This window comes from Micromesistius poutassou (assembly GCF_964030765.1).
Source record: "Micromesistius poutassou genome assembly, contig: SCAFFOLD_131, whole genome shotgun sequence".
In the NCBI taxonomy this organism is placed as follows: Eukaryota; Metazoa; Chordata; class Actinopteri; order Gadiformes; family Gadidae; genus Micromesistius; species Micromesistius poutassou.
The window spans coordinates 108,065-120,564 of NW_028177305.1; the positions used below are offsets into that span (position 1 = coordinate 108,065).

At 45.4% G+C, this 12,500-nt stretch overlaps 2 protein-coding genes across 2 annotated transcripts in view; both read right to left on the bottom strand.

Annotated features, from left to right (window-relative positions):
- The window catches only part of LOC311376281 (E3 ubiquitin/ISG15 ligase TRIM25-like), a 116,036-nt gene that overhangs the window by 96,202 nt on the left and 7,334 nt on the right, over nucleotides 1-12,500 (bottom strand). The gene's annotated exons all lie outside the window — the stretch shown is intronic.
- The window catches only part of LOC311376277 (protein NLRC3-like), a gene marked incomplete at its 3' end in the record, with an annotated part of 6,190 nt that continues 1,745 nt past the window's right edge, over nucleotides 8,056-12,500 (bottom strand). The window contains exons 2-5 of the mRNA XM_084491121.1: nucleotides 10,328-12,125; nucleotides 9,683-9,856; nucleotides 9,005-9,178; nucleotides 8,056-8,275 (exon numbers count right to left, since the gene is read on the bottom strand). Of these exons, the coding sequence (XP_084347247.1) occupies nucleotides 8,056-8,275; nucleotides 9,005-9,178; nucleotides 9,683-9,856; nucleotides 10,328-12,125 (2,366 nt within the window). The remainder of the gene's footprint in view (nucleotides 8,276-9,004; nucleotides 9,179-9,682; nucleotides 9,857-10,327; nucleotides 12,126-12,500) is intronic.

The following is a 12,500-nucleotide window of genomic DNA, read 5'->3' on the forward strand; positions in this document are numbered from 1 at the left end:
GTTTCTTTCTACAACGGACACAGAGACACTGGCCCACCGCCCCCCCCCCCCCCCCCCCCCCCCCCCCCCTAACCAAAACCCAGGGAGGAGGTCCCAGAATAATATCAGAACAACATTTGTTGTTTTATTTATAATTTCTGATTAACAAATTATTATTCTTAAGGCACTTATGTAACATTATTTAGTAATAAAAGGAGAATGATGATGGGCTGAACACACGAGAACATTCAGTTGATCCACTGAGTTGTTTATTAAAATTATGCTTCATAAACAAATGCAACAGAAAAATAGTCCCTTACATGTACACAATAAACACAAGGACTGAAACAATAGAAGCTGCAGACTTTACTAATCATAAACAGGTGTGCACGTATCTTTAATAACTGAACATGTTCTGCTGCCGTTTGGTTCCAACAGAACACCAGGAATCAATACTCAGTTTAAAGTCATTTACAACACAGACCTCCTGGTTATTATGAATGAAATATAAAATCTGCTTTAAATCAGGTTCCTTTGGCACCGAGCTGCTCTATTCACACTAACACTGAAGTAATGCATACTAGCCTTTCATGGCTCACAGTAAAACAAACAATCTCTCTTAACCTCTTGTTGTTCCTAAGGTCAGTCTTAAACTGCAAAAAACCCGCCTTCTTTGCTGAAGGTCTAGTCAGTGTGTCTGACAGACACGGTCATAGCACTAGAGGAGCAAGTAAAGGACAGCTAGCTTTACCCAGACCGAGGTCCAATCTACTGAAAAATACCATCATTTACACAACTATTTCATTATGGAATGAACGACCAAAAAAACATACGTTCTAGCAAAAATAGCAAATACAACTTTAAAAAGTCTGCAAAAAAATCATGTGGTCCATAATGTATATACATTTTTAATGTTGTCATTTCTTTTTGTAGCCTTCATATCTTTTTTTAACTTTTTTATTAGTCTATATCTATTTTAGTTTGACATAAGGTCAAACAAGTGATTGTCTGTTGTCTATATTTGATGTTTGGGACCAGGAAGACTAGCTCTCTCTCTGGTGTGTTGCTAATCGGGATCCTAATGAATCTAATCTAATCTAAATCATCCTTGTTAGGATTAGGACAAAAGTGATGATCAGAGCCCTGGAGAATAAAATATGTTAATGTCTGAAAATGGACAAATATTGTAGCATAAAAAAAACATGTGATTTACCATCAATAGGTATTTAATATACATTTCAAATTAAAAATTTAATCTTAACAAAACCTGCTCAGGTAACCCTATGGAAGATCTTAAAAGTCTCTTCCTTTCATGGTTTACCAGCATCAACTTTTAGGAAGCCCCATAAAAAGGAGGGGGAGAGGGAGACGGGGGGGGGGGGGAGAGGGAGACGAGGGGAGGAGGGAGACAAGGGGGGAGGAGGGGGAGAGGGAGACGAGGGTGGAGGAGGGGGAGAGGGAGACGGGGGGGAGGAGGGGGAGTGGGAGACGAGGGGGGAGGAGGGGGAGACGAGGGGGAGGGGAGAGGGAGGGGAGAGGGAGGAGGGGGAGAGAGAGACGGGGGGGAGGAGGGGGAGAGGGAGATGGGGGGGGGGAGGAGGGGGAGGAGAGAGGGAGACGAGGGGGAGGAGGGGGAGTGGGAGACGGGAGGGAGAATGGGGAGACAAGATGGGAGGAGGGGGGGAGTGGGAGACGAGAGAGAAAGAGAGAGAGAGACTATAACTGCCACAGAGACTCTGAGTCATCAGTCCTCTCAGGCCTCCAAAGCTCCGGCCGCCCGCACCCCCGGACGAAAACTATTTCCTGCGCCTGGTGTGTGTGTGTGTGTGTGTGTGCGCCCGTCCGCCCGTCTGCCTTTTTTTTTTTCTACAACCGACACAGAGACACTGATCCCCCTACCATAAACCCAGGGAGGAGGTCCTCCTGGGTGAAGGTGGACCTGAAGGTGTGGATGTGTGTCAGTGTGTCTGAGGACCCTCCTACACCTCGGGACACTCTGTAGAAGGACAGAGTGCCAGCAGGCCGGTCCAGATACACTCCTACTCTGGTAGAGCCAGCGGCGGGGAGACGTATGGCTGTCTGACTACCGTTGTACCAGGCAGAGTAACCACCATCATCACAATAAAGACTCCAGGACTTGTTGTTCCATCCAAGCGCGCTGTCATCACCCTCTCCTCTCCTTGTGATTCCTCTGTATGTCACTCCTATAACAACATATCCTTTCCTCTCTACCTCCCAGTAACAGCGGCCAGTCAGAGCCTCTCTACACAACACCTGGGGGTAGGAGTCAAATCTCTCTGGGTGATCCGGATACGACTGGTCCTCTCTGACCCGCGTCAACTTTCTGTTGTCCTCAGACAGAGAGAGTCGTCTGTAGGCTGTGTTTGGGTCCAGTGTGAGTTCACAGGCATCTGACGGGGGAACAAGACATGATATTATTCATAATTCCCGAGATATTCCAGGTTATTCGCCCAAAATCCCCCCATTCGTTTTCATTGGAAAATTCAAAAAACGCTGATTCATGATATTATATTCATTGATATACGCTGATATTATATATATTGTATATATTATATATATATATATTATATAGATATTTATATAGTATATTATATAATATCATATTATATATAGAGCTCCAGGAGTCGCAAACGGCAACAATCACTTTCTCCTCCAAGCTGCGGTTCACTGCGGAGTGCAGGGAACGGTTGGCCCGGCTGGTTGAACGCTGATTGGCTGTTTTACGTTACTTCACCCACGTTACTTCACCCAGGGAGTGAACGCTGATTGGCTGTCTCACGCGAATACCGCGGCAAAGTTGAAATATTTCAACTTCAGCAAAATTTTTCGAGCTGCAAATCCTCGTGAACGTGCTCGCCCGTGACAGGGCAAAATGTCGCGCCGTCAATCAAATCTTGCCGCAGGTTTTTGCCGCGACAAATTTCGCCCGATTCGCGTCTCTACGTTGACTTTGTATGGAATCGCGCCGTTGCATTTGGTGTGAACACACAGTTACGTCCTCGCGGACCCTCCTTGCGTCCACCGCGAGGGCCTGACGTGCGCCTCCCAAAAAATGTCACCTTCCGTCGAGGCGACGCAGCAGCAAGGGCTGTGATTGGTCCGCTCACTAAAACCCGACGCAGAACCATAAAGGTTCATGACTGCGTTGAAGCGTCTGCGTGTCGTTGCGTTGCATGAACGTGGGACCATAATCAGCCCATAACTGTTGGACCAGAGAACTGGTAGGTGTGTACACACACACACACACACACACACACACGTATATCTTAGTGCTGTCAATTGATCGCACAATTTGCTGTGATTAATCACGATTAATTGCTTTTTTTCTCTTAAAGGGACACTGTAGCATTTTAAGAAATGTATTAGCTCTTCCCAGGTTTAAAGAGCTAATGAAGGATTACGATTTTTCAAAAGGACTCTGAAGTTGCCTGCTTCCTTATCAACAGGTAAGTCAATGTGTCTAAAGTCTAAATTACAAGCCTTTCTCATTGCTTGGTTGTGTAATTCATTACATAGGCAGCATAACAGTAGAACATGTACAGTTAACAGCCTCATTGGTGGATAGCAGCATGGTTAATGGTAAATGAACTGCATTTATACAGCGCATTTCTTGTAACCAGTGGCCACCCAAAGCGCTTTACAATATTACCTGACATTCACCCATTCATACACACATTCACACACCGACGGCGGCGTCAGCCACGCAAGGCGACAGCCAGCTGGTCAGGAGCAGTTAGGGTGAGGCGTCTCGCTCAGGGACACCTCGACACTCAGCGAGGAGGAGGAGCCGGGGATCCAACCAGCAACCTTGCGGTTACCAGCCAACCCGCTCTACCCCCTGAGCTAATGCCGGCCTGTTCATTGGCCGATCAGTTTTACCTCGACGCGACGGCTATCAGCCTGAGACGATAAACGTTACGTGGACCCCCCCCCCCACCACTTCCAACAACTCCGCCCACGCGCATCCCCGGACGAAAACAACTTCCCGTGCCTGGTGTCTGTCTGTCTGTCTGTCTGTCTGTCTGTCTGTCTGTCTGTGTGTGTGTGTGTGTGTGTGTGTGTGTGTGTGTGTGTTGTGGCAACCCTGCGCTGTCTGGAGTGGACGAAGCGCGCCAGCACCTCTCCATTGGGATCACCTGGGGGGGGGGGGGCAAGACGGCAGAGGGGTTTTAAGGGCCGGGCACGCGGGAGACGGGGAGGAAAGTCGAGTGGAAGACAGTCGGGGGTAAGGGACCGATATCCCATTTTTTTTTTTCTACAACCGACACAGAGACGCTGAGTTACCCTCCCTCCACCATACCCCAAACCCAGGGAGGAGGTCCTCCTGGGTGAAGGTGGACCTGAAGGTGTGGATGTGTGTCAGTGTGTCTGAGGACCCTCCTACACCTCGGGACACTCTGTAGAAGGACAGAGTGCCAGCAGGCCGGTCCAGATACACTCCTACTCTGGTAGAGCCAGCGGGGGGAGAGGCATGGCTGTCTCTCTACCGTTGTACCGGGCAGAGTAACCATCATCATAACAAACAAGACTCCAGGACTTGTTGTTCCCTCCAAGCCCGCTGTCACCACCACCTCTCCTTGTGATTCCTCTGTATGTCACTCCTATCTCAACCCATCCTTTCCTCTCTACCTCCCAGTAACAGCGGCCAGTCAGAGCCTCTCTACACAACACCTGGGGGTAGTAGTCAAATCTCTCTGGGTGATCCGGATACGACTGGTCCTCTCTGACCAGCGTCACCTTTCTGTTGTCCTCAGACAGAGAGAGTCGTCTGTGGGCTGTGTTTGGGCCCAGTGTGAGTTCACAGGCATCTGACGGGAGAACCCCCCCCCCCCCCGAAGTTGTTGACGGGGACGGGGGGGGTATTATCGATAATAGAAAATGCGCTGATCATTTTTTTTCTGGTGTACTCGTGCCGCCCCCCCTGTAATCCCTGTAACTGCCCGCTTCGCCCGTGCCTAAAACCGCCACTGCCAGGGGGGGGGCGGGAGCACATGCCCCGGATAAACAAAGGGCCCGTTCATTTTTTAAATCAAAAATTGAGGGCCCCTGGCCCCTCTCCTGCCGTCTTCAGCATGGGGCCGAACAGACTTAATGGCTGGTTCAGACTACATGATTCTCAGATATTCCTCCACGATTTAACATGTCCCACTATGATTTAACATGTCCCACTATGATTTAACATGTCACACTATGATTTAACATGTCCCACTATGATTTAACATGTCCCACTATGATTTAACATGTCACTATGATTTAACATGTCCCACTATGATTTAACATGTCACACTATGATTTAACATGTCACTATGATTTAACATGTCACACTATAATTTAACATGTCCCACTATGATTTAACATGTCCCACTATGATTTAACATGTCACACTATGATTTAACATGTCACACTATGATTTAACATGTCACACTATGATTTAACATGTCACACTATACGACCACAGTGCCAGGAAATCGGTTCACGACACATGCAGCAACAACGCAGCAACAAAGTGTCAATAACAATGGATCCCGAGTTCCTATACTAGTCTAGGCATTATAATGGCGGTCAGGGTTAGGGTCAGGGTTAGGGTTAGGGTTAGGGTCAGGGTTAGGATTAGGGTCAGGGTCAGGGTCAGGGTTAGGGTTATGGTCAGGGTTAGGGTCAGGGTGAGGGTTAGGGCGTAGCGCAGTGAAGTCTAGAGAGATGTGTGGATGAGCTGTAATGTCATCCACACCTGCTGCTTAATATCCATAATCCACCCGCAGCAACATTTTTTTCAACAACTGATACCCGCACCCACCCGATCATCATTCATTTAGGGTGACCAGACGTCCCGGTTTTGCGGTAGGCCATGCTATCTATGAATGAGGGCAAATTGACAGAGAGGGTTATGGGTGTAGATCGTTCTAGATCTGCCTTTATCCTGGTAAAGGCTTCAGACGGTTAAGGCCTTACATGTCAGGGAGACCATGTATAGAACCGTCCTAGAGCCAGGAGCCATCGCTAAATATATAGTTTAAACTTGCTACAATTTCTCTAGAATTGCTAGAAAAGGTCAAACAAATTGGAAGCTCCTTCCAAACCCAGCTGAGTTCTGTTTATATTATATAGTCTACAATATAACAAGCAGGCCTACACCAAGTATATGAAATGTCTCAAAGGAATACGTCTCTCAAAGTGATTATTGAATGCCATTTATATGGCGTGTGGCAGGTTTAAATATCTATCCCTGGAGTGTTGGCTCCTCTATTATATTATTTACGGTAGCCATTTACGTGGGAGCGCGCAGTGTGGATGGACTTTCCATCTCTAAAGTTAGTGTGTGTTGAGATGAATCAAACTAAACAGACACTTACATCTCTGTGGAGCTGGTTTCAGCCTCCATGCTCCACCGTGCTCCACACTGGGGAGACAAAGAGAGAGCAGCATGTTGACTTTAAACAGGAAACATTATTCACATGTTAACAAAGAGAGAGCAGCATGTTGTCTTTAGACAGGGAAACATTATTCACATGTTAACAAAGAGAGAGTAGCATGTTGTCTTTAGATAGGGAAACATTATTCACATGTTAACAAAGAGAGAGCAGCATGTTGTCTTTAAACAGGGAGACATTATTCACATGTTAACAAAGAGAGAGCAGCATGTTGTCTTTAGATAGGGAAACATTATTCACATGTTAACAAAGAGAGAGCAGCATGTTGTCTTTAGATAGGGAAACATTATTCACATGTTAACAAAGAGAGAGTGTGCAGATGGCTCCGCTGCATTCATGTTAGTATCACGTTAGTATTATTATTCACTCGTGATTAAGCACATAATCAACCAGAACTCGCTGATGGCTCGGTGGTTCGTAACGTTGTTAACTGATTAAGGACAGACAGCTAACCTCGTCAGCTGACTGCGTGGGTCACACACTCCGCGCCAATACAATCGTTGGCTTTTTGGCGGGAAACCTACAACCGCTATCAACCACCTCAATGTTAAGGCCTAGCTGCATGCTAACCCCCAGCTCCACGCTTACGCCTAGCTCCATGCTAGGCCACACAAAATATGAGTGTGTTGCACTCACTATCAATAAATATTTTATAAAAGTACTCTGAATCCTAATTTACTGACTCATCATGCCTGGCTCCATGTTAACATCCAGCTCTATGCTAACCAATCATTGGCCAATCAAAAAACAAACACACTCAAACGTCTGTTTTAAACCAACACATTATTTCACCAGACAGTTAGTGCCAAACACAGCAATACGCCAAATGTTAATGTGTTGCACTAACTATCAACAAATATAATTCTATAAAAGTCGTCTGAATCCTAATCTGCCGTCTCATCACTTTCTACACAACATGCATTACAACTGCGTTTTGAAAACACTTCATCTAGCAGCGGCTTGAACCCTTGTAGGAGACTTTGTCCCTGAGTGGTGAGCTGTCCTCTCCATACCTGAGAGTGTCCAGTCTCCAGCGTGGATCCTCCAGTCCAGCAGAGAGCAGCGCAGCTCCTGAGTCTCCTGGGTGATTGTAGCTCAGGTCCAGCTCTCTCAGATGGGAGGGGTTGGAGCTCAGAGCTGAGGCCAGAGAAGCACAGCCTTCCTGTGTGACCAGGCAGTCAGACAAACTGCACACACGCGCGCACACACACATACACACACACACACACACACATCATTTATTCTATCTGGTTGAGAGCAGTTCGTACGAATGCACTTTATAAAGTGTATTCATTCCATATTGAGGACAAGTAAAAGCTTTATTGATACTTTATGGAGACAAAGCTGTGTCACCCTGTCTGAGAACAGGAAGAGGAAGTGGGGAGATGACATCATCACATACAGCAGAACTTCCTTCACTTGGATGTGAAACAGGATCTTAAACAAATGCTCCTTTCTCAATAGCTACAACTCAATTAGATATTGTTTGGTTAGAGTCAGGAGAAGTCCGCTGTGTTTGGTACGCTAAGACCGTTTCTTCACATGTTCTAACATTGTGTAGAACCAGGGAGTGTTTTGTCAGCAGGGAAAAGACCAACAGAAATGCATCAGGCAGGAGCAGCACTTACTGGTCTAGAATAACCAGTTTGAAGAAGAGGCTGATAACTGACCTGAGAGTTTCCAGTGTACAGTGTGGACTCCCCAGTCCAGTAGAGAGCAGCTTCACTCCTGAATCCTGCAGATCATTGGTACTCAGGTCCAGCTCTTTCAGACTAGAGGAGTTGGAGCTGAGAACTGAGGCCAGAGAAGCACAGCCTTCCTGTGTGATCAGGCAGCCAGACAACCTGCACACACACACACACACCACTTATTATTTCTGGTTGAGAGCAGTTTGTACTAAAGTAACCACATGTATAAAGTGTAGGCCTATTCATCATTCCATTTGGAGGACACGTTAAAGCTTTATAAAATATATTTTTTATAATAATATCGAAACAGAATTTCGATATCATTTATACTTTATTCAGAATCACAGTTTAAGTTTAATATGGCTTTGTTTTCAGTTGGTCTCATTGATTTACGTTGACGCCAGAGCGTGAGGACGTTCAGGCAGTGTTGCCAGATTGGGCGGTTTTTCCCGCAGATTAAAGAATGTTAATGTCACAATAAAAAAATTTACGCTGTTTAAATGGGTTTGCGTTAACGCCGTTAATAACACGTTTCACTGACAGCACTAATATTAATATTACTTTTTATTTCAGTACTATGAATAACATGTATTACAAAATAATACATGTTATTCATAGTACTGAAATAAGAAGTAGATCTACAGAGATGTTTTGTGGATAATTATTAGTTTTATTCCAATATTATGTATATTGTGTTGTGAGGAGAATAAAGTGAGCAGGAAAATACTTTTCGAGCACGAGAGCAAAGACAGCATTTGTCCGCGTGGGGGTGTCAGTTGTGTGCTGCTTCACTTTACGTGCACACTTTTATGGATCTAAATCTGTTAAATGTCTTCTGATATTGAACCTTGTGGTGTAACTGTTTGTCCATTGACTAAAACTGACCTGAGAGTTTCCAGTATACAGTGTGGACTCCCCAGTCCAGAAGAGAGCAGCTTCACTCCTGAATCCTTCAGATCATTGGTACTCAGGTCCAGCTCTCTCAGACTAGAGAAGTTGGAGCTGAGAGCTGAGGCCAGAGAAGCACAGCCTTCCTGTGTGATCAGGCAGCGAGATAACCTACACACACACACACACACACACACACACACACACACACACACACACACACACACACACACACACACACACACACACACACACAGTTTGTACTAAAGTAACCACATGTATAAAGTGTATTCATCATTCCATTTGGAGGACAAGTTAAAGCTTTATTGATACTTTATGGAGACAAAGCTGTGTCACCCTGTCTGAGAACAGGAAGAGGAAGTGGGGAGATGACATCATCAAAGACAGTAGAACTTCCTTCACATGGATGTGAAACAGGATCTTAAACAAATGCTCCTTTCTCAATAGCTACAACTCAGATGAGATATTGTTCGGTTACAGTCAGGAGAACTCTGCTGTGTTTGGTACGCTAAGACCGTTTCTTCACATGTTCTAACATTATGCAGATCCATGGAATGTTTTTTCAGCAGGGAAAAGAGCAACAGAAATGCATCAGGCAGGAGCAGCACTTACTGGTCTAGAATAACCAGTTTGAAGAAGAGGCTGATAACTGACCTGAGAGTTTCCAGTGTACAGTGTGGACTCCCCAGTCCAGCAGAGAGCAGCTTCACTCCTGAATCCTGCAGATCATTGGTACTCAGGTCCAGCTCTTTCAGAATAGAGGAGTTGGAGCTGAGAACTGAGGCCAGAGAAGCACAGCCTTCCTGTGTGATCAGGCAGCCAGACAACCTGCACACACACACACACACACACACACACACACACACACACACACACACACACACACACACACACACACACACACACACACACACACACACCATTTACTCTTTCTGGTTGAGAGCAGTTCGTACTAAAGTAACCACATTTATAAAGTGTATTCATCATTCCATTTGGAGGACACGTTAAAGCTTTATTGATACTTTATGGAGACAAAGCTGTGTCACATATTATGTTTCAGGTGTAAAACTACTTCTATATTATGTTATTTTTAATATGCTCTTATGTGTACTGTTATACATTATACCTATGTTTTGTATATTATTATAATTTTATATTCTTCTAGTATGTTTATTATGTTGTGAGTAGAATAGTAATACATGTTATACAACCTACTTATGCATATTATTTTAACCGTATATTCCAGTTTTATGTATATTGTGTAGTGTGTATTGTTATACATGTTATAAGTGAACCTACAGAGATGTTTTGGAGGCTTTGACCACTGGCAGCAGCCTCAGAAGACCCTCCTCTGAAGCAGAGTATTTCTTCAGGTCAAACACGTCCAGCTCCTCTTCTGATGTCAGTAGGATGAAGACCAGAGCTGACCACTGAGCAGGGGAGAGAGATTCTCTGGAGAGACTTCCTGATGTGAGGTACTTTTGGATCTCCTCCACTAGAGAATGGTCGTTCAGCTCATTCAAACAGTGGAGCAGGTTTATGCTTCTCTCTGGAGAGAGATCTCCATTTAACTTCTTCTTGATGTAGGACACTGTTTTCTCATGTGTGCATGAGCTACTTCCTGTCTTTCCCAGCAGACCTTGTAGAAGATTCTGATTGGTCTCCAGAGAGAGGCCCAGGAGGAAACGGAGGAACAAGTCCAGGTGTCCGTTCTCACTCTGTAAGGACTTGTCCACAGCACTCTGGTAGAGTTTGAGCTTTCTTTTTTCTGTTTGTTTGTTTCGAACAAGAATAGACATCAGGAGTTTTCGTTGTCCTGAGAGCAGATTGACACCATTGTTGATGAAGGACAGAAAGACATAAAGGGCAGCCAGAAACTCCTGGATGCTCAGATGGACAAAGGAGAACACCTTGTCCTGGTACAGCCCACACTCCTCTTTAAAGATCTGGGTGAACACTCCTGAGTACACTGAGGCTGCTCTGATATCGATGTCACACTCTGCCAGGTCGGCCTCGTAGAAGATCAGGTTGCCTTTCTCCAGCTGGTTAAAAGCCAGTTTTCCAAGAGAAACAATGATCTCCCTGCTCTCTGAACTCCAGTGTGGATCCGTTTCAGCTCTCCCATGGTACTTCCTGTCCCTCTTTATGGACTGAAGCCTCAGAAAGTAGATGTACATCTGAGTCACGGTCTTGGGCTTCTCTTCTACCTGGGATTTTTTGAAGATGTCCTTCAGAACTGTAGCAGTGATCCAACAGAAGACTGGGATGTGACACATGATGTGGAGGCTTCGTGATTTCTTCACGTGGGAGATGATTGTGCTGGCCAGCGTCTCCTCCTTGAATCTCTTTCTGAAGTACTCCTCCTTCTGTGGGTCGGTGAACCCTCTCACCTCTGTTAACATGTCAACACACTCAGCAGGGATCTGATCGGCTGCCGCAGGGCGTGTGGTTATCCAGATGCGAGCAGAGGGAAGCAGTTTGCCCCTGATGAGGTTTGTCAGCAGCACGTCCACTGAGGTCGGCTTTGTGACATCAGTCCAGGTCTGGTTGTTCTGGAAGTCCAGAGGAAGTCGGCACTCATCTAGACCATCCAAGATGAAGACAACTTGGAACCGGTCAAATTTTAAGATTCTTGCTTCTTTGGTCTCAATAAAGAAGAGATGAAGAAGTTCCACCAAGCTAAACTCTTTCCCTTTCAGTGAATTCAGCTCTTTAAAAGTGAATATAAATGTGAAGTCTATGTCGTGGTTAGCTTTGCCTTCAGCCCAGTCCAGAGTGAACTTATGTGTCAAGATGGTTTTACCAATGCCGGCCACTCCAGTTGTCATTATTGTTCTGCTTGGTTGATCTTGTCCAGGTAAGGGTTTAAAGATGTCTTCACATTTGATTGGTGTTTCCTCCTTGGCCGGTCTCCTGGAAGCTGTTTCAATCAGTCTGACCTCATGGTCCTTGTTGACCTCTCCACTGCCGCCCTCTGTGATGTAGAGCTCTGTGTAGAAGTCGTTTAGACCTGTTGACTGTCCTGGTTTAGCAATTCCCTCAAACACACACCTGAACTCCTTCATCAAACGAAACTTGATTTTATTTTGGCTAGATTCTAAATGAGAAAACAACAGGAGACTTCAGTTAGTAGATGGTGACATCATTGGAAACATATCAATATTTCCTATAAAATGATCAACTTCATGATATTTAGTGGCTTTATAACTTGTGGTTATCATTATCTTGCCTACATGAAGGAAATCAGTGTGAAAAAAAGCCCAGAGTCAACGAAGGACCACATTCCGAGGGACATCCACATGGCCCTCATTCCACCTCCTGACAGCCCTCTGAGATTAACCTGGTTTACTAGCAGAATTCAAGTGGATCCCTAAAACGATTAACCCCTCTATACCTGGCTCCACTCATCCTGACAGGAAAAGACGGGGAGGGCTTTATGAGGGCCACAAAGAAGGGAGCCCCCTTCATTTGT